Source organism: Eurosta solidaginis, chromosome 1 (assembly GCF_040869045.1).
Source record: "Eurosta solidaginis isolate ZX-2024a chromosome 1, ASM4086904v1, whole genome shotgun sequence".
NCBI classification, from domain to species: Eukaryota; Metazoa; Arthropoda; class Insecta; order Diptera; family Tephritidae; genus Eurosta; species Eurosta solidaginis.
In genome coordinates, this window is record NC_090319.1 from 180,900,736 (window position 1) to 180,926,692 (window position 25,957).

General features: G+C 39.3%; 1 protein-coding gene across 1 annotated transcript in view; it reads right to left on the reverse strand.

Moving 5' to 3' along the window:
• Art1 (arginine methyltransferase 1) overlaps positions 1–25,957 on the reverse strand; it is a 170,363-nt gene that overhangs the window by 76,926 nt on the left and 67,480 nt on the right. The window contains exon 3 of the mRNA XM_067760038.1: positions 8,484–8,713. Coding sequence (XP_067616139.1) covers positions 8,484–8,713 — 230 coding nt within the window. The remainder of the gene's footprint in view (positions 1–8,483; positions 8,714–25,957) is intronic.

Here is a 25,957-nt window from a genome sequence, read left to right on the forward strand (position 1 = left end):
AATGGTCAATGCAAGAAGAAACTGATAGTTGTTCCCAGAAATAGGATTCCTGACGTGCTCAGCGAGCTGCATAATGGTCCAAGCGGAGGTCATCTTGGAATCACGAAGACGCTCGAGAAGATTAAACAGAGATTCTATTGGGTTGGTTGCCGTCAGTCGGTCACTGAGTGGATTGCGAACTGCCAGGTTTGCAGCAGAGCGAAAGGACCCAAAACCCGAAGTCATGGCCAGATGAAGCAATATAACTCAGGTGCGCCATATGAAAGGATCGCTATGGATGTCGCAGGTCCATTTCCTACTAGCAACTGCGGAAACAAATACGTACTGGTGGTTATGGATTATTTCAGCAAATGGCCAGAGGTATACCCAATCCCAAATCAAGAAGCGGAAACTGCAGCAGAAGCGTTTATAAACAATTGGGTTGCAAGGTATGGTGTACCAATGGAGTTACATTCTGACTAATGCGGCAGTTACTCACGAACGTACGTACCAAAAACTTGTCAGCTGACACGACCTATCTTATGAGTGTGCAATGTAAACGAAAACTCACCGACGTGCAACGCCCGTACGTATGTAGCCCGGAACGTAGAAATCAAAACAATTTTGATTTTTTCCGTAAGAACGTGTCAGCTGATCGCTCTCTCACTAGACAGAGTTGCCTAGTAAACTTTTGTGCGCTAATTTTTGACCGTTTGTAATTTTATGCAAAAACGCCTAATTAAAGTTTGAAGAATTGTGAAAATAATTCGAAATAATTATGTCAAAGTGCTGATTATAAATATGTAATATATTTAAACTTATTTAATATGTATTCCGGCCTTTTACAATATCAAAAATTAAATTGGAAAAAGTTGATGTTTCCATAAGCAATGGCAACAGTGCTTATCTATAAACAATACACACACAAATATGTTATGTACATGTACACAGGCGCACACATTGATTCCTACGGGCTTGAGAGTTCGGTCAAACGTGCTTCGTACGACAAATGTCCTTACGTACGGCACACGTCGGTGGGTAACTGCCGCATAAGGCAGGAATTTCAAATCAGCTTTGTTCCAGGAAATGTGTAAATCATTGGGCATTCGAATAACACGGACAACTGCATTGCATCCTCAGTCAATGCACATCAATAATTCAATCCTTATGTCTACACATATGTACGTACACGCAACGGAGAAGCAACGCACAAGCACATGCAGATATCTTATCTGAGATATGCAATTATAATTGTGGAAGTGTCGCTCACAAAACACACGCGCATATGAGAGCTACACACGTACATCTGTAGTTATAATTATAACAGATAACCAACTAGTAGATTCTAGAACAGAAGCGCCTAGAAGATGCAACGAGGAAATCAAAGAGTATAAAAGGCAGCAGCAGTAGAGGCGCTAGAATCAGTTTCGATTAAGTACGCTATCTGTCGAGCAATAGAAGTGTTATTTTGAAAGTACTTGAATAAAGGCCATTTTGCATTATTAAATATCGGAGTTATTTATTCAACAGTTTAGTGATTCGAACTTAGCAGAAGGTTGCGAATAAGAGGATTTGCAGTAAATTCGTTACACTATGAATGGACCTATAACTAGGACTATACATCTAGCAAATCGATTCAGTAGTATTATTAATTATATAAGTTTAAGCTTGAATTGTTTTATATTTTTAACTAGTCTGTAAGAAAGCATGTAGTTATCGACATGTAAGAATTGAAGTAGATTATGGTCAGCGCAAAGCATTTATCAAACACCAAAGGCATGTCTCAATTGGGTGAATCCAATTTCAAGGGGTTGCCAGCGCAATATATAGCTTCTCCAACCCAATTGTCAACCTCACCTACCCATGGCGAATCCTGTTTCATTGGCAGCCGAGGCTCTGGCGACCCCATGTTCCTCATGGAATTAGGGGGTGGGGAGGGCGAGATGGCCTAGAAGGTTTAATATGGTCATATAAATCGTTCCCGACATGGTCGGGCAAGTAACTTAATAGTGCTTTGTTACCAGAACGTACCGGAGCCTTCAGGGAGTGTCTTTATCGTTAATACAACAACGACAAAGCATGTACTTTTAGAATGAATGAATTAAATAAATAAATAAAATGCGCGCACAAAGAAATGAGTAGTAATTCAGATTGATATTATTGACAGGTTGACTTAGCACATTCTTTTTAACAACTGAGGACTTAGCACATTTACACATCATTGCCCACAGCACGTAAAAATTAAAAATTAAAAAAATTTTTTTTGTGATCAATGTATTTTGAATTCAGTTTTAAAACCGCATTAAAATACAATTTTTCAAAAAAAGTGACTTAGCACATTTTCACATTAAGCTAACGATATGTAAATATAATTCGGGTATTTGCGTCACTCTATTTACCACCTCATGTACTTGTATTTTACCACTTTACAAAAGCAAATAGTTTGTAAGCAGATAAATTGATAATGAGCTGACGTCAGTGCACCAAACAAAGTATTCCCCTTAATAGGTATATAAACAGAATTTGATATTGTAAGCAGCAAATTCGCTGATTCTGGTGAGAGCGTGGTTCGAGATAAATACAGTAGAACGCTAGAAACGATAGATTTCCAAGTCTTCTTTCTTTCTTGTTTTCTTCGTGTGGGGAATAATGTAATACTAAGGATGGGTGCGAGTTCGCCTAAATTGCTACCTTAATAGAGAAAAATCATAAATCAAATGTTAATTTTCGAAAAAAAAAATAATAATTTAGTTTAACATCGTTTCGTTTTTAAAATTTAAAATGCATAAGCATTCAAAGGGCGATTATTCAAGCTGGGGTTGGTGTCCGAACGATTGTAAAATATGGCATAGTGGTGGTTTCAAATAGCTTCGCGCTGGTGGCGAAATAGAATTGAATCATAATCAGGAAGAAGTATGGATTAGAATCTGCATTTATTCGGCAGTCAAGTGGACTTGTTGGCATAAAATAGCTTATTGTAGGCATGCCAGCATCGCAGTATTCAATTTCAAACGTCCCTGTACATGTGTTCTACATAATAGGAAGCCGCTGGATTTTATTCTACTGTCATTTTAGAATAGGTACTTACTGTGGACTTTCCTTGACCGCTATTTTATTAAGCATGTACAGATACTGGAAAACGCCAAAATGACCAAATTTCCTATTTTATTATTTTTTAAGCAGATATAGACAATTTAAGTTGTTTTTACTAAATTATCGCACAGGTGGAAACTTCTAGTGGAAAATTAGTTTAGGTACCTAAAAAGGCGAGCTCGCATTCAGCTGTAGTATTTGCACGTGCGCGGAGTTTTTGCTGGATTTGTAACTTGTTGACAGCAGTCGGAAAGGACGGGGTTGCGGGATAAAATGTTAGCTTTTTGGAAGGCAAAGCTTCCATCTTGTGTTTGTTGTTGTTGAACAGTGCTTCGCCAAATCATGATATCTTCAACGATTGGCAAATTACAGCTTGCAAAACTTTTAAATTACCTTCTTTTAAAAGTGGGCGGTGCCACGCCCATTGTCCAAAATCTTTCTAATTTCCTATTTTGCGTCATAAGGTCAACGCACCTACCAAGTTTCATCGCTTTATCCGTCTTTGGTAATGAATTATCGCACTTTTTCGAAATTTTCGATATCGAAAAAGTGGGCGTGATTGTAGTCCGATTTCGTTCATTTTAAATGGCGATCTGAGATGAGCACCCAGGAACCTACATACCAAATTTCATCAAGATACCTCAAAATTTACTCAAGTCATCCTGTTTACAGACGGACGGACAGACGGACGGACGGACATGGCTAAATGAATTTCTTTTTCCACCCAGATCATTTTGATATATAGAAGTCTATATCTATCTCGATTAGTTTATGCCGTTACAGATTACCGTTATGCGAACAAAGTTAATATACTCTGTGAGCTCTGCTCAGCTGAGTATAATTAAAAATTTAATTTCTAATAAAATCTAATTTGTAAATATTTTTCGACAGAAATAAAATTTTTAATTTCCGCTTTCGAATCCTAAAAACGGTGATCGATACGCGTCTTTTGATACCACCTTTGATAAGAGTTAGATAGAATTTTGTACACATTTATAGAAAAAACAACGTTTAGACGAAGGATTACATTGAATAAATTTTTGACTTTATGGAGCGACATTCCGAAGTTGGCCGAGGGTGGCCGCAGTTCGGCTGCAGCCAAAATAGGTGAAATTATGCAAACGTGAGTCCCGTTGATACTAATCACTACTCCTGGGAATCATGTTTTAGAGTAGAATACAATTTTTGCTGTTTGGGTTTTAATCCACTTCGCACAAATATGCTCCTCAATAATATCTAAAACCAGTCCAACACCAAAATCATTTCCACAGAATTTTTGATAGCTGCCATCAGGAAGGAATCTGTGGCGCATAATTTCAAAATAGGGGTAAAACCTTTCTTCGAAAGCGTTTGCGGAAATGGTCCTTAATTTTGTTTAGTAATGAGCAAAATACTTCCTTTCAAATCTGCAAAATAACTTCATTAGAAGCTCATCATTTGCCACTTAAACATTTTCTTACTTGGTGCTTGGTAGTTCCAAGGGATTGGAATGATCACGCGAATGTTTTCCGTATTCGCGACATGTCAATCACCAACATTTTCGCCATTATAAAATAGATTTCATATATCACTTTTGCAAATGTTTAAATTTCCGCCACAAATTGATCAGTTGTTCATTTATCTCTCAAATCATCACTTTCTGAAGTTGGCAACTCAATTCTACTTCAACTGAAATAAGTTGTCATTCGTAATACCAAAGAGGAGTTGAGTTGTTTTAATTACAACCCAACTAAGTTGAGTTGTAAACGGCAATAGGGGCATAGGTCTTTGGACTGTGTGAGAAAAATTTAAATATCGACATCCCAAACGAAGAGTAACACTTTCAAAATTTTTACATAGGATTTCTTAGTAAAACTTTTTTAAAGGTCACTTATTGCTTCACAAACTCTCAATATCTATCGGAATCCTTGCACGCATAACCTGAACACAAATTAAGGGAGTGACAAGTGCACTTAATATAAAAGAAATTAGTCTCATGCTTTGATTTAGTTTTTAATTCAAGAATGGCTGCATCAGTAGCAAAATCCGTCAAATTTGAGTTGCACGTGCATTTGCAACTACTATTTTAAAGCTCGAGGAGCGACAAAAATCTCTCACGAAGAGTATTTGACAACCAATTGAAATATCTAGCTACCAAAACAACACTTTTTCTGATTAGTCGTTTGTTTCATCAACAATTAACGAAAATTTTTTGCTTCAAGATCCAACACTTTTCCAATCTATCTACTAGGTGAAGTGCCGTTGTTCTGCATTTCAACTACAACAATTTTTTCGTAAGAAATCCATTGAGGTAAATTGAAAATTATATAAGGGTTGCTGAAGGTGTTAAAAATTTTGTGGGCAGTGCTGTACATTTTTACCTCAGTGCAAAAAAAAACCAAAATCTTGGTTACAGCCTAAAAAAGGACCAAAATTGAAAAAAATGGACCAGCGGACCAAATAGGGTTGGAAAGGACCATTTTTGGTCCAAATGGACCAAAGTCAACCGTGGTTGTATATTAAATGCAAGTGTAGAAGAAGAAGAAGCTGTACATGCCAATATGCAAGTAGAAGTAGAAATGTTATTAGTGAGCCTTTGATAATTGCGTTTTTTTTTTATTTGCATGTGTAGAAGTGAGAGCAGATGGATGTTGAGAGTTTGAAACAGTAGATTGATAGTTTCAGAATTGGTTTTGCATATCTAATTCTTTAGAATATGTGGATGTAGATGAAGAAGCAAATGTAGGCAGAGCACGAACATTACTGGAATAAAGACCGTTTGTTAGCAAACTGGGGACACAGGAGTTGTTGTTGTGTATGATAGAACAAGACGGGGAAATTGAGGCATTGCTTCTGTTTTTGACATTCGGTGAACTTTCAGCAATATTCAGTTTGTTGTTGTATGATTGCAAAGAGATTATTGAAAGTTCTTTAAGATAGTTAATCAATATGGTGGACATTTGGCGCGTCCATGTTGTTGGTCGGTGACAATGTCGGGAGAGATCAGGGTGATAGCTGTTCATTTTATTACAAAGCTCATCGATGTGTGGGCCAGGGCCTGTGGCCATTATTTTGCAGTCATCGGCGTAGAAAACGATGGTGACTCCTTTTGGTGGCGAAGGTAGCTTCGATATGTAGAAGTTAAACAGAAGTGGGGATAGGACACCACCCAGTGGTACCCCTTGTTTAATTCTTCTTGGTTTGGATGTTATGTTCCATAATTGCACCGATGCTTGCCGACCAGGCTTGGTTCCTGTCATTCCGGCTAGTTCGCATGCTGTTTCTGAGACTGGGGCACTGGCCCTCCCCCTTCTGCCTCTTAAAATCAGTTAAGTTCAGCCGATCGCTGCCTCCTGCCTCACGGTGCTTTTTCTCTTCGATGCGGTTGCAAAATTGAGGGTTGCTCGCAGCAAAGTTTTCGTTAATGAACTAACTGTCTTCGACATTCTTCCACTGTCTCACGGGCCCATACCAAGCGATCCCCCTTGACGTTGGGTCGAGGGTTCTCTTAAGCTCCATATCTAGGGTTTTCCGTTCTAACGTTAGTTCTTTGTTCGGGATAGAAGACCGCTCCTCTATTGAGTGCACTGACTGCACGCTATCATCGCTTTCCGCGTCCGAATCATCGTTAATAGCAATTTACTCCCCCTGTTCTTTCTCATCCTTACTTTGTTTTAAAGTTTTTGAGTTCATCTTGATCGACTGGCTTTTCTTAAAAGCTCTGATACCACTGCAGCTCATTCCCCTAATGAATTTTTTCTAATCATAATATTTCTGTCTATAGTTTCAAATGCTCTCTTTTAATCAATAAAAATTGCTAGTATACATTTCTTATTATTAAGTTTTTTTTTTCCAATTTGATATTACATAATTTAAAGCCGTTCCATAAGAGTGCCCTTCTCTGAAACCGGATTTTTCTTTAATAAGTATTTTATTTATTTCCAAGTAAAGCACGAGCTGATTTTCTACTACGGGTCCCACCAGAATTTTTTCGATATTCGGCAAGGTGTTGGTCGGCTTAAGACCTTCTGCGAAATGACTGCATCTGTTTGTATGCTGCTTAAAAGAAGTTTGCCGGCCCGAGTGGGAATCTCAGAGAATATAATTTACAATTTAAAAACACAAAGATATCTGAAGAGATCTTTGGCAGGGTCGAAACAGCTATAATATCAACCAGTATGTTTATGCAATTCTCAAAAATTCAGTTTTTCCATTATAATAAAATACAATAAACAATAAAGAAAATATTGTGATATCAAATTAATTTTACGAACACGTATAAAACAAGTAAGGAAGGCTAATTTCGGGTGTAACCGAACATGACATACTCCGCTGAGAGCTTTGGCGCCAAATGTTGGAGTTGAATGTTGACATAATTTACTTATATGCTGTAAAGATATTCAATTTTTTGTTAAAATTTAACTTTTAAATTCATTTTTATTTAGAACACATATAGTAATTGGAGTAACGTTCCTGCCAAATTTCATCATGATATCTTCAACGACTGCCAAATTACAGCTTGCAAAACTTTTAAATTACCTTCTTTGAAATGTGGGCGGTGCCACGCCCATTGTTCAAAATTTTACTAATTTTCTATTCTGCGTCATAAGGTCAACTCACCTACCAAGTTGCATCGCTTTATCCGTTTTTGGTAATGAATTATCGCGCTTTTTCGGTTTTTCGAAATTTTTGATATCGAAAAAGTGGGCGTGGTTATGGTCTGATTTCGTTCATTTTAAACAGCGATCTGAGGTGAGTGCCCAGGAACTTACATACCAAATTTCATTAAGATACCTCAAAATTTACTCAAGTTATCGTGTTAACGGACAGGCGGACGGACGGACATGGCTAAATGAATTTCTTTTTTTGTCCAGATCATTTCGATATATAGAAGTCTATATCTATCTCCATTAGTTTATGCCGTTACGCGGTACCATTTTGCGAACAAAATTAATATACTACTATGTGACCTCTGCTCAGCTGAGTATAATAAAATATGGAGGGGTTGTGAGAAGTTTGTCCTTAATTTATTTATATAGTTATCTTATTATTTGCTTCCTTATAGAGTTCCAATTGACGGCTGATAAAGGAGGTAAGTAGTAGTTTTATGCAATTGCATGGAGTTGAAATTCAGAAGTTACCTAATTAATATGATTGCCAAGTGAAAACATAAAACCCTTCGGTGCTTGGTTCGGTTCATAGCCACAAAATAGTAGGTGATTCGAACCTTTCGCACCCCTGAAATTTGTCAAGTTTATCAAATTTTAAACAAGCTATTGGCAACGAACACGAAGTTCGCTAGTCAGAATTAAATTCGCAGTAAAATAAATAATCGGGGACGTAGCAACGTTTTTCAAGTTCACCTTTATAACATAACTTTCGAATTAGGCGTTTGACTTGTTAGCACATATAGGTCTTCAAAATATACTTACCCCATCCATTCGGATATAATTATATCAACCTTCTCTATACCATGAGGCATCTCTATTTCTTCAATCTTTCCTTTTACTACTTCAATAATGTCTTGAAGGTTATTATCAACGACGACCTGACGAGCGTATTCCACGATATTTGAACAATCCACAGCAACGACCTTTGATGCTCCAGCCTTAGCAGCGAACATTGACAATATTCCAGTTCCACAACCAACGTCAAGAACAACCTATCCATACATATACATTTGTAGAAACGAAATAATATATTTCATATTAAAAGAAATACGCAGACTTTCCATTAAACAACCCGAATTTGAGAATTTTTCAAACTTTACAGGGAAAATACTACAATCTTCTTCTGGAGCCTTGTAGTTTTTATAAAATTCACCCACCTCAAAAAACTAACCCTCCGCCGATACCTCAGACTACGAAATCCGCAGTATTTTCGCAAAAATATCTTACCGGACTGACGGTCTTTGTCCGCGCGGTAATCTACCCTAAACTAAAAAGACATCATCATGTATAAAGAAGGGTAGCCATTTGCAACAGCCTTTGGGGACATCGTGCAAAAGTGTTAATTTTAGTGGCGGGACTATTTTCGAGTAAATATTATTGGAATAAAATTTCTTGGTAATTTTTTAGCCTTATGCGTTTATGTTATGTTAATAATTTAAGCTCATTATTATTAACAGGAATAAAATTTCGTTTCAAATAATTTGATTTTTTTGTTTGTTTGATTATTAATTACAGTATTAAAATGTAAATTAGAAAATAAATATAAATTGTATGAGCAGTGGAAATGTCACTTTCCTTCATTCGGCGTTCGTTATTATAATAAAAAAAGGTACAATTTATATGATAAACATGAGTAAAGAATTCAATGAAGTCAGAATAACAACAAAATACATAGGCAAGGCAGATGAGTTTGCACTGAGAGCTTTTCATGGCAGAAATACTTGAAAAACCTTGTTTCTAAAATTTTGATGTTGTCGGTGTTGTAGGCGCAGCACGCTACCATCACACCACGGCGGCCACCTAGATCAGAATAACAATAACCAGATTAAAAAACAACAAGGCCGCGTGTGCTGATGGATGGCCTGCGGAGCTATTCAAAGACGGCGCACAGTGTAACTTTTTTCACTTTTAGGATACCAAAAGTCCAAAAAACAATGTTGTCCAATCTCAAAAATGTTTTAACATGCAACAGATTAATAACCAACTGTTAAGAAATGTATACACAGCAAAGTAAAAAACCCACGATCACCATGATAAGCATTATGAAACTTGCGATAACTGAAACAAGTGCAAAAATCATTTCACAGTCCAAAATTTTTGACCAACTTTGTGGCCACGTGGTGGATTTTTCGATAACTGTTTTGACTTCAAACTATTTTATTTAACATATTTGGGTACTTTATAACAGCATTGGTAAGTTTCAGCCACGTAGGCCTTTTTTTAATTTTTTGTTTTGTTTTTTTCGTTTTATACAGCCACTAAAAGTTTGGTAAGCTTAGTGGACGAATCTGCAACCACTTAATTCCTGATGAACTTTCAATGTTTAATTGCTCTAGTTTGTTTTGATTACGCCTATCCGTGTCACCACTGCTTTTCGCATTTGACAGTTTCTAAGGTGAAGAACTTGGCTACATCACATTATGAAAAGGCTGCGTTCACATCCACACAACTCTGCGTAACCAACTAAAGAGCAAGTTTCTCTGTCTATGATATGTATATAGATAAATATTAGCACTAATGTTCAACGCATACCAATTAACTTAAGAGAGAGTAATATAGGTACTTTGTATACACTAAATGGTAAAATAAATCAGAACGTAAATCGACCAACAGTAAACTGCTCATACAATTGTTTTAGTCACCAAAGAACGGCATATTAATAAATGTTTTTCTGAGATACAGTTATGAACATTTTTTGGTGGCCCATGAGGGGATCAAGTGACAAGCAAAACAATTGAATACAGTCAAAACGTTCTAATCATCCGACTTTACCGTTTGGTTATAAAAAAAAACTTCTGATTGCACCGTTCACATAGAAGGTAACATATTCCAACAACTGCTAACGAGTGCGGAGTCATATACGATTGTACCGGTGTGATAAGAATCAAAGGGAATTAACCACGCACGTTAATAAAAATCAGCACAAACGGTGTTTGCAATCAAAATGGATACTTCAAAATTGGAGGAGTCTTTTGCGCTCCAGCGAGAAAGTGCAAAAATAGTAAAGGAATACATATCAAAGTTTAAAAAATATGCACAAGAAAAGCGCACGGTGAGACTATTTGATTTAAAATTGGAAGCGCTAAAAGAACGACGTCAAGAGTTCCTAACGAGACACAAAATAATAGTTAATGCTGCGCCTGATATAGAGGAGGATTACTTTAAGCAGGATGAATACGGTGCCTTTCTTGAGAATTATGATGAAGTGTTTTCCGAGCTATCGGAGATGAAAGAGGAGAAGTATCCAGCACCACCAACAGCCTCACAACCAGCGCCAGCTACTAGCACGGGGATAACGTTCCCACGGAGTATCACCACAACCAAGTTTTTAGAAATACCATTACCGTCATTTACGGGAAATCCAAAAGACTGGCATAGCTTTAATGAAACGTTCACTCGCATAGTTCACCAAAACCCAGAGTTGAATTCGATACAAAAATTCCATTACTTGCGCACAGCGCTCAAAATTGAACAGCATAGAGACATCCACGAACTACAGCTCTCAGAGTTAAACTACCCGATAGCTTTATGACAACCCGCGCGTAGTATTCGCTGAGCGTGTGGATGAATTTATATCGCTACCGTTCATGACAAAGGAACAGTCTTCCGAAATGAGACATTTGCAATTCATTTTAAAGGGCTGTGCCACAGAACTTCGTCGTCTCAAGGTTACGGATATCAATGATCTCTTAACGCATTTCGCCATCAAAAAATTAGCTCCAGAGACCTTAAAGGCTTGGGAACACCATTTGGGATCTAAAAGTAAGATGCCAACGTACTCCGAATTCGAGGCATTTCTTAACACACGTTTAATAAGTGTAAATAATCTCGAACGAAGCAGCCAGTCAGTGCTAGAACGATCGTATCAACAGAACCAAGCAACAAAGGCTAAATCTTCGATAGAACAGAAATCAGGAAACAAAACACAATTGCAAAGGAAAACTTATCACGTCACTACGTCCGTATCTAAAGAAAAATGCACGCTACCCAATTGCACAGGGACTCACAATATTCGATCGTGTCCAGATTTCATCGCTCGTGACTGTTTTGCAAAAAAGGCAATGGTGGATCAGCTTCATCTATGTATAAATTGCTTAGGAACTAATCATTTCGTTTCCAAATGTCCGAGCAGATCGAATTGCAGAAACTGTGGCCAAAGACATCACACACTTCTACATTATTCCTTTAACGGAAGATCAGTAGCCACCAATTCATCCGACAATGCTACGACATCAGCTCAGAATACAACACAGACTCCGTGCTCACCCAAAATAAAAACCTATGCTGCAAGCTTAAAGTCAGAGCTAACACCACAACAACCAGCAAAAGTGTTATTAGCCACAGCATTAGTACCAGTTGTCAATGTCAATACTGGACGGCAAATAACGCTCAGAGCTCTTATCGACCAGTGCTCGGAGGGCACTCTCATCACAAAGCGAGCCGCACAGGCATTGGGCCTACATCGTACACCCACACACACTAATGTGAGTGGCATCGGCGGAAGTTCCGACACTAGCAGAGAGTGCGTCAGCTTTCAACTTCGATCAAGCCTCAATCCTCACTTTGAGGCATTCGTACAACTGGCATTTGTAATGGACAAAGTCACATCGCAGCTACCAAGTAAGCTAATCGAGCCAAATTATTGGTCACACATCAATGGTCTGGAGTTGGCAGATCCAACATATTTTCGTCCAAGCAACGTGGATTTACTCATTGGGACGGAAATGCAAGCATCAATTTTATTGCCAGATATCCGTATCGGTCAACGTGACCAACCCGTTGCGCAAAATTCGTATTTTGGTTGGATTCTATATGGTCAAGTTGCATCAACTGCAACCTACAATCCGTCACCCATCGTTCATTGTTACCATGTAGCAATCAAATCGCAATTGGATACACTTGTTCAACGTTTCTTCGAATCAGAGCAAATACCGGAAGAACGAGGCATAACACAGGAGGAGAAATGGTTCATCGATTTCTTCAATCAAAATTGCGTTCGACAACCAACAGGGAAGTATCTAGTTCGATTACCACTAAAAACGTACTTTGATCCAACCCAAACATTAGGTCGATCAAGACAAATGGCTAACAATCGATTCCAACAACTAGAACGGCGTTTTCTTCGTACAGAAAAGATCATGGAAAGTTATACCGAAGCGATTCAAGAATATTTTCAATTAAACCAAATAGTTCCATCGACATCTACAGAAGATAACATCTTACTATCACCACTGCAAAGCAAACAGCAGTTACGGCGTGTGTCTTACCACATCATGCAGTGATCCGAGAAAGCAGTTTGACCACCAAACTTCGGGTTGTCTTTGATGCGTCAGCAAAAACGTCTAACGGAAGGGCACTGAATGATATTTTGTGCATCGGGCCAGCGCTCCAAACCGAGCTCCCAGCAGTATTGTTCAATTGGAGATTATATGAGTTTGCTTTCAACGCCGATGTGCAAAAAATGTATAGGTGCATCGAAATGCACCCGGATGACATACCATATCAAAAAATGCTATGGCGCAACAATCAAGGTGACATAGAGGAATATTGCTTTACAACTGTCACATTTGGTACTGCTTCGGCACCATGTACTGCTATCAGTGTCATAAACAGAATCGCGGACGACGAAAAGGAACGCCACCCACTGGCAGAAAATGTGTTGAAGAGAGAAATGTACGTAGACGACGTGCAATCAGGAGACCATTCAGTGGAATCTGCTTTAAATAAACTAAAGCAAGTGAAATCGGCACTACAGTCAGCCGGCATGGAGTTGAGAAAATGGTCTGCCAGTCATCCCTCACTATTGGAATCAATTCCACTTGAACAGCGATACACGAGCTCGTCACGACAACTGCACAGCGACGACACGGTTAAGACGTTGGGCATGAATTGGCAGCCACACGAAGATCTGTTCAAGTTTCAATTAAGATTTGACGTTCCAGCTATTGCTACAAGACGAACTATTTTGTCAACCACGGTTCGGTTATTTGACCCATTGGGACTCATCGCGCCAATCATCGTGATCGCAAAAATTATTTTAAAACAAGTTTGGGCATTCAACCAGGAGCGAGAGCATGCTCCATTGGGGTGGGACGATAAGGTTTCCGGAAAGCTGAACGAGGCTTGGGCCGAATTCACTACCGAGCTCCCATCTATCAACGAAATATCCATTCCACGATGGATCAAATACTCACCAAGAATACAGTCTGCAGAATTGCATACGTTTTGCGATGGCTCCAGCGTGGCATTCGCTGCTTGTGTATATATTCGCATCACAGAAGAAAATGGTAACGTGAACACACAACTGCTGACTGCCAAATCGAAAACAACACCAACGAAGCCAACATTAACAATTCCTCGAGTAGAACTGTGTGCCGCCGAATTAGCCACACGCATAGCTTCATGGGCGAAGAAAATCTTGAAGGTGCACATCCATGAGATTCCAATGTATTTTTGGAGTGACGCAATGATTGTATTGCACTGGATTCATGGCGACACAACCCGATGGAAAGTATTTGTAGCGAATCGCGTCAGTAAAATACAGTCAAAGTCAGCCATAGAAAATTGGAGCCACGTTGATACAAAGAACAATCCGGCTGATTGTGCAACTCGCGGTTTAATGCCAAAACAGTTATCAACATTCGATTTGTGGTGGAAGGGGCCAACCTGGCTCCGGCAACCTAGTGATACCTGGCCAAAGTTTCATAAACACGGTCACAAATTTAACGAAGAGGAATTGGAAGCCAAGTCTGCTAAAGTCCATGTTCACGTGGGCATACAAGGAGATTCAATCCGGTATTATTATTCATCGCTAACCAAACTAATTCGCATATCCGCCTGGATTCATCGATTTGTTTTCAACTCACTTAAAGACAACAGAGCACAGCGCAAAAATGGGCCGCTTCAAGTGAACGAGTTACGCGATAGCTTAATTAAGCTAATTAAGTTAGTGCAACAGGACTCTTTCGCGAGTGATCTGTCCTGTATTAATTCGAATGATCCGTTGCCAGCAAAATCGACAATCAGGGGTTTAGCACCTTTCGTCGAGACTTCAACCGGATTGCTTCGGGTAGGAGGAAGACTACACCGATCAACTATACCCTACCGGCAGAAGCACCCTATAATCGTTCCAAGTCATCATCAATTCACCAATTTATTGATTGACAATGCACACAACAACACGTTGCACGGAGGAGTGCAACTAACTCTGACGAATTTACGACAACAATATTGGATTGTTCGAGGTCGACAACGTGTAGCTGCACGAATTCGAAAGTGCATAACATGCTTTCGAAACAAACCTGAAATATCCCACCAAATGATGGGAAACTTACCTTTTCACCGAATCAACCAACCAACAAGACCATTTGAAGCTACTGGCACGGATTATACTGGCGCATTTGATCTAAAATCCTCAAAATTCCGAGGTAATACTGCATACAAAGGGTATATTGTCATCTTTATCTGCTTGGCAACGAAAGCTGTGCATTTGGAGGTCGTTACCGGAATGTCAACTGAACTTTTTCTCATGGCATTACATAGATTCATAGGCCGTCGTGGCTTATGTCGTGACATTTTCAGCGGAAACGGCACAAATTTCATAGGCGCTGACAATATTTTAAACACAAGGGCGTACCAGGACTCCATCGAGAGGGAAATAGTACCCAAACTTGCGGAGCAGGGCATACAATGGCATTTTAACCCACCACATGCACCTAATTTTGGTGGGCTTTGGGAAGCCAATGTGAAATCCATAAAACACCATCTCAAACGTGTTGCGCAAAGTACTCGCATGACGTATGAGGAGCTAACAACCGTGTTGATTCGCATCGAGGCCTGTTTAAATTCGCGACCTTTGTGCCCACTTACCGCTGACCCTGACGATTTAGAAGTGCTGACTCCGGGCCACTTTTTAATCGGCGATGCATTACTAGCCCCACCTCCAGAGAGAGCAATATCAACGCTATCCCTTAGCAGCAATTATATTGCCTTGCAACGAATGATTCAACAGTTTTGGTCACGTTGGTCATCTGACTGGCTGTCGCATCTACAAAATCGTCCGAAATGGCAGCAAGAGCAACATAACCTAGAAGTGAACGACTTGGTGCTCATAAAAGACGATCGCTTAACACCAAATGAATGGGCACGAGGGAGAGTAATCGAGGTTCATCCCGGGTCGGATGCACTAGTTCGCGTTGTTACATTGAAAACTAAGGATGGCACATTGAAACGACCGGTAAGCAAACTGTGCCTTCTGCCAATCCGGCAGTACAACACCACCGCGGAAAGTATTTGAATCAACACACGATTTCGCATTCAATTTACCGAAAGTAGCCACAACACAAACATGTCCAACAATTACAATGAATACAATACTGCACAAAAGCAGTATTGGGAGGAGCATGGACGAATCTGCAACCACTTAATTCCTGATGAACTTTCAATGTTTAATTGCTCTAGTTTGTTTTGATTACGCCTATCCGTGTCACCACTGCTTTTCGCATTTGACAGTTTCTAAGGTGAAGAACTTGGCTACATCACATTATGAAAAGGCTGCGTTCACATCCACACAACTCTGCGTAACCAACTAAAGAGCAAGTTTCTCTGTCTATGATATGTATATAGATAAATATTAGCACTAATGTTCAACGCATACCAATTAACTTAAGAGAGAGTAATATAGGTACTTTGTATACACTAAATGGTAAAATAAATCAGAACGTAAATCGACCAACAGTAAACTGGTCATACAATTGTTTTAGTCACCAAAGAACGGCATATTAATAAATGTTTTTCTGAGATACAGTTATGAACACTTAGAAAATTTTTCGTTTTCAATAGAATAAAACTTCCCTGATTCCGCCCAATTCCATTGAACGAATACATACACATTAAAGGGAATTTCATATAGTTTCAGATAAAAAAAAACAAGTGCGAAATTTTTCGTTTTTCTTTGTAATCGCCAACTTAAGGTCTCTATGCCCTCGCTCACGTATGAAGCGTAGTGACCTAACAATGGAATGTCCTCAATTCAAGTCTAAAATACTAGATCCCAAAAAAAGACAGTTATACCTGAAATGGTAAAAACCCAGAAAAAGGAAACTTGTGCACTGAATAGCATTCATTGTTTGTCATATGAGTTTTCCCATAGTTAACGAGTTGTGCAGTTATCCCATCAATTTATGTTATGTATGCACGCCTACCTGAGGGTCGTCTATTATGGGTGATACTTCTAAGCAATTGAGTGCTTCGAGAATATACATATGTATGTATACATCACGTGAACGGCTACCTAAAGCTCGCTCGGAGTTTGAGATCTTAGGTAGATCTTTAAAACACAGAAATGGGTAAGTATATTTTTGTTAAACATTACCAGGTATTATTTTCCTGTAAGAAACCAGTTTCTTATTCTATGACAAGTGATATAATAAAACGCTTGGGCTAACACTATATAAATAGAGAACAAAGATAAAAATTAATCATACCAAAGACCGAATGCATTGAAGTAAAACCAACTTCCTATATCATCAACTAGTTATGGCTATTTCACGAAATGCACTCTTTGAAGTTTGGCTAAAAAGCAAAGATGGAGACAAAGCCATACTAAATATTTTGAGTATAATTGGAAGAGATGTAGACCATTCAAATTTAAAAAAAATACATCATCAAGCTAACTTATAATATTCGCAAGAGACGGGCATGTTGTTTTCGATCTACAAGTAGATTTATTGAGAAAAACTCTGAATGGTTATCAGAAAATCTGGATTTTACAGATTATATGCTTGATGTTGAGCCATGCACTTCTCGTGATATTCCTAAGCCGGGGGCCCAACAAAAAACTTCTCTGAGTCATCTATGCGCACAAAAAAAACGAAAAGCTAAGGAACTAATGAGCAATGTCGACAATGATCAACTATTAATGGCAGCGGAATTGAAATTACTATCACCAGGGAAAAGAAATTCTGCAAAAATAATTGAGGAGTTGTCCACGGCATCACCATCAAGAGGCACTGCAATCAAAAAGTCCCGACTATCGGAAGAAAATAAGAAAAGTTTGTCACCAGATCAAGCAATTGCGATGATAGCTGACTCAAATATTTCAACATATTGTTACGAATATTAGCAACACTTAGAGGTACTGCCATCTCTAAGCCGATGCTAAGCAGCGACTGTATGCACATCCATAAATCAATCATGTATCTACATAAACGAATAAATCATTATGTCTACACATATGTACGTACACGCAGCGGAGAAGAGATGCACAAACACATTTAGATATCTTATCTGAGATGCTGCCAAAAGTATGCAATTGTAATTATGGAAGTTTCGCTCACAAATACACGCGCATATGAGAAGCTATATACGTGCATCTGTAGTTATAATTATATGGCGGTAACTAAGTAAATTCTGGAAGCGCCTAGAAGATGCCACGAGGAAATCACAGAGTATAAAAGCACCAGCAATAGAGGGCGAGAAGCAGTTTTGATTAAGACGCTATCTGGCGAGCACTAGCAGAATTATTTATTGCGAAGTATTTTAATAAAGGCCATTTTTCCATTATTCAATATTGGAGTTATTTATTCAACAGTTTAGTGATGCGAACTTAGCAGAAGGTTGCAAATAAGAGGATTTGCAAGTAAATTCGTTGCAATTGGTGTCAGAAGTGCGATTGTTGAATAAATTCCGAAGACTTCGAATACAACTTGGACATTGCAAAGTGGAGTGAATTGAAGATCCAGCAGCTGAAGTTGTTGGAGAACCGTGGATTGAATACAAGCGGCATTAAAATCGAACTTCAAGCACGACTACGAGAGGCAATGGAAGCAGAAGGGATCAACGTGGAAGAGTATGTCGTTCCTCTTGATGGCGAGGAGACAACAAAAATTGAAGAGAAAAACGAAACATCGCAGACAACTACCAGCACAGACTTGACTGCTCAAACATCGACAGTAACATCCAAGATGAAAGCACAGGAGACACGCATTTCAGAAATGTCGTCACAAATATCCACAAATATGTCATCACAACTGGAAGAGCAGAAGACATATATGGCATCCCAACTGGAAGAGCAAAAGAAATATATGGCATCCCAACTGGAATCACAGGACATACGTATCTCAGAGATGTCGTCAGAAATAACATCTAAAATTCAGCACAAGAGGCACGAATATCCGAAATGTCGGCGCAAATTTCATCACAGATATCATCACAGATCTCTGCTCAACTGGAAGAGCAAGAGAGACATATTTCCTCGAAGTTGGAGGCGCAAGATACAAAAATGTTACAGTTTGAAGAAAAAATCGAAGCCGAGTTGGATGCTTTGAGAGGACGTATCGAGCAGTTGCAACTAAATCGACCAGCAGTTTCAACTAGTAATCCAAAGGTAAAAACACCATCCTTTGACGGTTCTGTTCCTTTCCAGGTCTTTAAGCTACAATTTGGGAGGACCGCAACAGTGAACAACTGGAAGACAGAAGATAAAGTTGCTGCACTCTTCGTAGCATTGAAAGGACCGGCTGCCGAAATCTTACAGACTATTCCAGAGTACGAACGGAACAGTTATGACGCATTGATGGCTGCTGCAGAACGGCGATACGGAAGCGAACACAGGAAGCAGATACACAAAATAGAGTTGCAAAACCGCTACCAAAAAGCTAATATGAGACTTTGCAGGAGTTTGCGTCAGATGTCGAAAGGCTTGCACATTTGGCGAATGCCGACGCACCCGTGGAATACACCGAAAGGGTAAAAATTCAGAGCTTTATAAATGGCATACGGGACGTCGAAACGAAGCGAGCCACATACGCAAACCCAAAGCCAACATTTGCAGAAACGGTATCACATGCATTGACTCAGGAAACTACCTCACTATTGAGTAAACCTGCATACAAATCTCATCGTGTGGAAGTGGAAAGACCAGATTGGGTAGACACAATTTTGGAAGCACTGAAGGGATCACAACAGAAAAATGCCGGAGTTATTAAATGTTTCAAGTGCGGCAACCCAGGTCATATTGCACGACATTGCAGCACCGGTCCCAATAGCTCCAACAATGTGGGTGGCCGTAAACGCAGAGCTGAAGGAGACGAGCAAATCTCCAAGTCCACTAAATCGTTAAACTAAAGCGAGTAAGCCGCAAAGGGCGACAGCTGGCTCCCTCAAATGAATGCCCCATAATCTCTATCTCGCAAATTGGAAGAAGGTCAAACAATCTTACTGTCGGAGGACATGTGGATGGAAAGGAACGTTTACTGACTGTAGATACGGGTGCACCATTCGAGCGGATTTAGTCAACAAGAAGATAAGACCATTGCATGGAGCAAGATTGCGTACAGCCACTGGAGAAGACACCACGGTTCTAAGTGAAGTAGCATGTGAAGTCTCAATTGGGAACGTCACAGTAGTACACAATTTTATAGTGGCAGAGATTGTTGATGAAATCATAATTGGAGTGGACTTCTTAATCGACCAAGGCATCAAGATCGATATGCAAAGCAAGAAGATGCGATATAAGAACATGGATGTGCCACTTAATTTCGGCTACGAGAGAGGCTACAGCAGTAGACGAGTGCTGGTGGAAGAGAGTTAGCAAATACTACCAAAATCCGAAGCAGTCATCTGAGCAAAGGTTGATGGAGATGGACGTATTCCGGTAAAAGTACTCAATGAGTTCAAGTCACCACTCAGACCAAAGGAGCTATTTTGGGAAGATGCCAAGAGGCTGAAGTAGTTATTAACTGTGAACAGCTCCAGGAACACGTTTCATCTAGTAATACTGATCTTTCAAATGACATCACGGCATGGGCGGAGGGGCTAGAGGAAGATTATCAGAGTAAGGCAAAGCAAACTGCTCCTAAAGTACGCAAACATATTTGACCAGGATGGTCCCAAACCAGGCCGCACCAATGTTGTGAAACATCAAATTCACACTTGAGACGCGAGGCCGATACGTCAAGCTCCTCGTAGGGTTCCACTGGCAAAACGGTAAGTTGTGAGTCAAATCATACAAGAAATGAGCGAGAGCGGCGTCATCGAACCATCTGCTAGTCCATGGAGCTCACCTGTGGTACTTGTGAAGAAGAAGGATGGGAAAATGAGGTTTTGCGTGGACTACCGCAACTTGAACGACGTCACGAAAAAGGATAGCTACCCATTGCCAAGAATTGACGACACTCTGGACTCGCTCTCTGGTACGAAATGGTTTTCCACACTGGACTTGAAAAAGTGGCTACTGGCAAGTGGAGGTGAAGGAGGAAGACAAAGAAAAAACCGCCTTCAGCGTCGGAGATGGTCTTTGGCAATTTACAGTAATGCCTTTTGGACTTTGTAATGCACCAGCTACTTTTGAGAGACTCATGGATCAGGTATTGAAAGGACTGCACTGGAAAACATGCTTGGTATACCTGGACGACATCATCGTATTGGCCAAGAACTTCGATGAACATCTTAAAAACTTGGAGGAAGTTTTCCAGAGAATAGCTGGCGCTGGCCTGAAACTAAGTCCCAAAAAGTGTGCGCTGTTTAAAAAGGAAGTAAATTATTTGGGTCACAAAGCAACGACAGAAGGTATCCGTACAGCAAATGAAAAGATAGAGGCAGTAAAGGATTGGCCAAAACCACAGAACTTGCATGAATTAAGAAGTTTCCTTGGGCTGTGCACATATTACCGGCGATTTTCCACCGTAGCCCATAACCTCCATGAGCTTACAAGAAAAAATAACAGGTTAGAATTGATATCCGGTTGCTTGCATCGAGTATGGGAGAGTGAGGATGGTCAATGCAAGAATAAACTGATAGTTGTTCCCAGAAAGAGGATTCCTGACGTGCTCAGCGAGCTGCATAATGGTCCAAGCGGAGGTCATCTTGGAATCACGAAGACGCTCGAGAAGATTAAACAGAAATTATATTGGGTTGGTTGCCGTCAGTCGGTCAACGAGTGGATTGCGAACTGCGAGGTTTGCAGCAGAGCGAAAGGGCCCAAAATCCGAAGTGATGGTCTGATGAAGCAATATAACTCAGGTGCGCCCTTTGAAAGGATCGCTATGGATGTCGCAGGTCCATTTCCTGCTAGCAACTGCGGAAACAAATATGTACTGGTAGTTATGGATTATTTCAGCAAATGGCCAGAGGTATACCCAATCCCAAATCAAGAAGCGGAAGCAGTAGTAAAAGTGTTTACAAACAATTAGGTTGCAAGGTATGTTGTACCAATGGAGTTACATTCTGACCAAGGCAGGAATTTCGAATCAGTTGTATTCCAGGAAATGTGTAAATCATTGGGCATTCGAAAAACACGGACAACTGCATTGCATCCTCATTCCGATGGTATGGTGGAACGATTCAATAGAACATTTGAGGAGCACTTAAGGAAAGTAGTGGAAAAGTACCATAAGGAGTGGGATACCCGCATAACATTATTCTTGATGGCTTACCGATCAGCAGTGCATGAGACAACGGGCCAAACCCCTGCAAAAGTAATTTTTGGCAATGACCTTCGACTGCCTGCTGATTTGAAGTTTGGGATAGATTCCGATGCGGAGAGAAATGTCAAGAAATCCACTGGTGTCTTGGAAGAAGAGCTGAGAGAGATACAGATCTTGTAAGACAACGAGAAAAGATTATGAGTGACAAGATGAAAGCCCGAGACGATAAAGCAATTAATTCGGAAGGTTTTCAGGAAGGAGATTTGGTGCTGTTATACAACCCACAACGAAAAAAAGGTTTGTCCCCGAAATTGCAGTGTAATTGGGAAGCCCCGTACAAAGTTATAAAACGGATCAACGATGTAGTGTACCACATACAAACCATTGGCAAACCAAACACCAAAATGAAAGTGGTTCATTTGGAAAGACTGGCAGCGTTTAGATCGAGAGATTTGTCTGATCGGGACGATCAGACTTAGGTGGAGGGCAGTGTTACGAATATTAGCAACACTTAGAGGTACTGCCATCTCTAAGCCGATGCTAAGCAGTGACTGTAGGCACATCCACAAATCAATCATGTATCAACATAAACGAATAAATCATTATGTCTACACATATTTACGTACACGCAGCGGAGAAGAGATGCACAAACACATACAGATATCTTATCTGAGATGCTTCCAGAAGTATGCAGTTGTAATTATGGAAGTGTCGCTCACAAATACACGCGCATATGAGAAGCTATATACGTGCATCTATAATTATAATTATATGGCGGTAACTAAGTAAATTCTGGAAGCGCCTAGAAGATGCCACGAGGAAATCACAGAGTATAAAAGCACCAGCAATAGAGGGCGAGAAGCAGTTTTGATTAAGACGCTATCTGGCGAGCAATAGCAGTATTATTTATTGTGAAGTACTTTAATAAAGGCCATTTTTCCATTATTCAATATTGGAGTTATTTATTCAACAGTTTAGTGATTCGACCTTAGCAGAAGGTTGCAAATTAGAGGATTTGCAAGTAAATTCGTTGCAATATGAATACTTCCTGATCCGGCAGCACACTTCAGAAGTTAGCAGAAGAATATATCCTTCATATAACTGTTTAAAAGAATTAAAGAATTTATGCTATCCTGAAAAAATAACCGTAACGGAAATCTATGCTGAAATTGAATTGCAATCCCTAATTGATCACAGCTTAAGAAGATTGTGTCTTGCACAAGAAGAGGTATTGCTTTCTATTCCTGAGGTTAAAGAAATAAATGCAATTATTAAATGGGGATGTGATGGAGCTGAGCATAGCTGTTACAAACAACAATTTTCGGAAGAAAACAAATCGGACACTAGTATGTTTTTCAATTTACTAGTACTCCCTTCAAATGTATACAATGGTTGACAAACGAAAGGTTATAGTTTGGAGTAATCCTGCTCCATCTTCCACGAGATACTGCCGCCAGATAAAATTTGTTTTTACAAAAGAAACACGAGATGTCATTTCAAAGGAGGTGCAATCTGTCAAAGACAAAATTTCCAGTCTTCGTCCTACAACAATTCAAACAGATAACCTAAACTTACTGATGAAATCAACGTTTGTGTTGCGCATGATTGATGGCAAAGTTGGCAAAGCTCTGTCGGCATATATATCATCACAAAAGTGCTACATATGTGGGGCTCCTCCAAAAGATATGAACAATATGCGAGCCCTGTCAGAGCGAATTGTTGACAAAAGCATGCTTTCTTTCTTGGATACGATACATGGGATGTATGCTACACATCGCTTATCGAAGGGAAATGAAGACCTGGTGTGTGCGGGGCGAAGAAAGTAAGGAAAAGATGAAAAAGAATAAAGAACATATCCAAAATAGATTCAGAAAAGAAGTTGGTCTTTTGATTAATATGCCAAAGCAAAAAACCGGCAACACGAATGATGGCAACACTGCGAGAGGATTCTTTGGAGATCCTGAAATAACATCAGATATAACCGGCATAAACATCAGTCTTTTGAAAAGGTTTCATACAATACTTCAAACAAATTCTGAAGCTTTTGACCACTATGTGACAGAGACAGAGTATAATCGTGTCTGCTATTCTTCCTATTGGTCAACTTTCGGAAGCAGCTCATGAGTCCAGAAACAAAGATGGAAACTATCGTGAACTTTTCACCACAAAAAAGTCAAGAATTTGTAATAACTTGGATTTGCTGCACAGATTGCTGATATCGTCAGACCCGTTCATAAACAGTTTGCGGAAAACCCCTAGGTCAAAGCAGCGAGCATTAACGAGTGAAGTTATTGGCTTATTATCTGAACCAGAGATGTCTACGATATTGACTGCGACTAACTTTATACAGTTAAAATATCACATTTTATTTATAAGTATGTATTTCGATTCAGTTTTAAAAATATATGTAGCTATGTTCTGTTTGACTTTGAAAATAAAATTTTTTAAATATAAATCAAAAGCCTCTATGCTAAAGTTAAGTAATCTCACCTTATATGAGGGCAAGGAGAAAAAGTGGGCGGATCACGGCCATTTTTATTCTCAAATCAGATTTAGATATCTGCAACCACACTGCAAAATTCCAAATTAATTGCTCTATTGGTTTGGCTGTTATTAATTTTGGCGTCCTAAAAGTGAAAAAAGTTACACTGTGCGGCGGCGAGGAGTTGGTAAGCCGTATGCATCAGCTTCTTTGCAAAATATCGTCAGCCATCTTAATATCTGTGGGATTGGGTCTTAAGACTAAAAGTGGTAGAGAAAACTAATTAGCCATTTACATAAATAAACCCTAAACGTACCTAGGGATATACGCCGCCGCCGATTTTAGTCGTTTTTCGCACGCCGCCGCCGAATGTCAAAAATATCGGCGCGGCGCATTACTATATTTTCTACTCGTTTAAGACTGTTTAGGCCATTTATTGTTCATGTCGAAAATTGGTCGGATATGGTCGAAAGTGGTATCAACGGATGCGCATCACTGCCAGTTATAAGAAACTAATTGCGAAATTTAACTCTTTCTAACTGTTCAAAAGTTATTTAAAAAAACAGGCGCTTTCGATGTCAGCTTAACATGGACTTTGCATCACCCAATTCACCAAGTTATTAAAACAAAACACTAAAAGAAAAGTTATATATTAAATTTATATGCTCACTTTGCATATTTTTTTTTTTTTCAAAAAATTAATAATGAACAATGAATTCAAATAAAATGTCCCAAGGCGAAAATGTTTTCAAATTGTCCTCAAGTTGTTGAAAAAAATAGCAAGTCACCCAAAAAAGGAGCCGATTTTTTAAAGAATTTTATATTGCGATTGGCTGAAAGAATAAGCGAAATCAGTAATGCAAAATCATTTAGTAGATTCTAGGGGCTTGAACACTCCTTTGAAATGTTTCTTACCTCATACTTAAGTCGAGGATATATATACACACGTATGAGAAGGGTTTGAAAAATACTTGGGCTTACATTCAAACATCTTTTGTTTATATACGAAACTATACAATAGCGTCTAAAATGTTAATTTTGATTTTCACACTTCATCCTTCAACACCCAAGCCTCCCGGTTTGACATTTCCTAAAGTTAGCGGCTCTATCCAAAACTAGTCTCTTGGAGTGAATCACATTGATCATAGCCTATCAACCAAGCTTAAATATCACCTAAACGTTACGGCTCCTTTTACAAATGTGAATACATAGGCACATATATTTACCAGGTGAGGCTTTGTCCTTCGCAAGAACACTCAAGGTGGTGAAGTAAAAGCTTTCCCAAGACAGTCGAACTAATGACCGTGTGTGCTACTACCCTAACGTCT